General features: G+C 37.2%; 1 protein-coding gene across 1 annotated transcript in view; it reads right to left on the minus strand.

Annotated features, from left to right (window-relative positions):
* Window positions 1-832, minus strand: part of PPID (peptidylprolyl isomerase D) — a 13,023-nt gene extending 12,191 nt beyond the window's left edge. Inside the window, exons 1-2 of the mRNA XM_008949159.1 lie at window positions 696-832; window positions 306-412 (exon numbers count right to left, since the gene is read on the minus strand). Coding sequence (XP_008947407.1) covers window positions 306-398 — 93 coding nt within the window. The 5' untranslated portion in view covers window positions 399-412; window positions 696-832. The remainder of the gene's footprint in view (window positions 1-305; window positions 413-695) is intronic.
* Window positions 833-1,919: the final 1,087 nt, after the last annotated feature.

Here is a 1,919-nt window from a genome sequence, read left to right on the forward strand (position 1 = left end):
TTGGTGGGGAAAGGGAGGTTAACAGAGAACATCTGTTACAGGTCTTGGGACACCCCTGACCCTAAACTGTGACAGTTGACTTTGTCTTAATGGGGGTGACCTTATTTTGTATGCATTCATATATGTATTTGTTCCATATTCAGCAAAGACTTTAAAAACAAACCAGTTTAGGGCTTTTTTTCTGAATTCTTACCACCACTTAAAAATACATTAACCTTGGACTAAAGAGTGCTAATTCTGAACTTAAAACTAAACATCACTGAAACTTCAAAAACTGAATAGAATTAGTATTTTCAGTACAGTACCTTATAATGGAAGTTTTCATCTTCAAATTTTTCACCATATATACTTTCTCCACCTGTGCCATTTTGGTTTGAGAAATCTCCACCCTGTACCATAAACTGCTTAATAACTGTAAAAGAAAATAATTATAAAATAGAGCATCAAGGCAGGAAAGGCATGAAGAAAAACAATTCAGAGATGAAGAGTAATCCTTGTCTCCCAAACCTATGCCTAAATAAAACCAAGCAACACCTTTTATTTATCATGTGTCCCCCAAGTACTCCTCTTCAGTTAAGTGGTTATCACTTGATATTTATCTGTAAAATTATTTCAAATCTGTAAAATTATTTCAAATACTGATAATGGAGGACTTATGTTACCGGCAGGAAAACAGAGGGTTTCATAGAACTTACTTCTGTGGAAAGGACATCCTTTATAATGGAGAGGTTTTCCAGTGGTGGGCCCTATTCCTTTCTCTCCTGTACATAACGCACGGAAATTTTCAGCAGTTTTAGGTACAATGTCAGCAAATAATTCAAAGACGATGCGTCCAACTACAATGACAGAGAATGAGATGTGTTTTAAATCCCATCGTTGGCACGATGATGTGTTGAGCATTACATGGCACGGGAAGTTAATGTTTCAGGCTTGATTATTTTTATTTAGATTGCTATTCAATTTACATTTTGAGGTTGTTCCATGGCAATCACTGGCAGAGTTACATTAAATTTTTAGCAAGGTTATTACCAGCAACGAATCCCACTATCAAGAGAAATTTAGGGGGAATAAGGACAGATTCTGTCAAAAAAATACCAAAAATGTGTGGGAAAATACACATATTAAAGCAAAATTATGTATTTTAACATGCATACTTATTTTATGTCTATTTAAGCATGCATATGTAGCTTGTTCAATCAAAAATAGAGACAATAAAAAAGACTGTTTTGTGCAGACTTTTACTCTATCAAAAAGCTTATGCCAAACACGTACGCCAAGTTTATTCCTCCTCCTCTTACACCACAGTTTTACTAAGACACATTAATACTTAACGTGCATACGCCTAATGGCTATTTACAGTTACAGGTGCTAGGTGCAACCATTAAACCCAAAAATGTTCATATTTTAAATCAAGGAGGTGAAACCTGGAAAAGCTAACAGATCCTGTAATAGCTGATAAATGGACTGTGTCAAATTCTCATCTTTTCACAGAACTGGCTTCTTGGAGAGCTGTTTCGCACTCCTAGCAGCCACCATCAGTTGATGCTCCTGTGTTCTCATCAGTCTCACTGTTAATTAGCTAACGTAACTTCACTCTACTGGAATCTAAATGTAAATACATTAATTCTAATTAATACAGGAATGAAAACAAATTAGAGAACTGAAAGTCAATAACTGGCAAATCATCTTACAGACTTTTTTCGAGTAGCAGAATGAATAAATGGGGGGCAGTAACTTGGCAAGAAGGCATCATCTATCTTCACTCACGAAAATCCTGAAAACCTGTCTCCTCAGCTGTTACCCCCGCTTCCATGTTGTGGTTTTCTTATTTCCATCTTGACCGTTTGCCCGATTTTCAGATGACCCCCGGCAACCCCGGCGACGCCAAGGCACAGCCAGGCCGCTGTCCCCCTGAGCTG

Source organism: Merops nubicus, unplaced genomic scaffold (genome assembly GCF_000691845.1).
Source record: "Merops nubicus isolate BGI_N331 unplaced genomic scaffold, ASM69184v1 scaffold27811, whole genome shotgun sequence".
Classification (NCBI taxonomy): domain Eukaryota; kingdom Metazoa; phylum Chordata; class Aves; order Coraciiformes; family Meropidae; genus Merops; species Merops nubicus.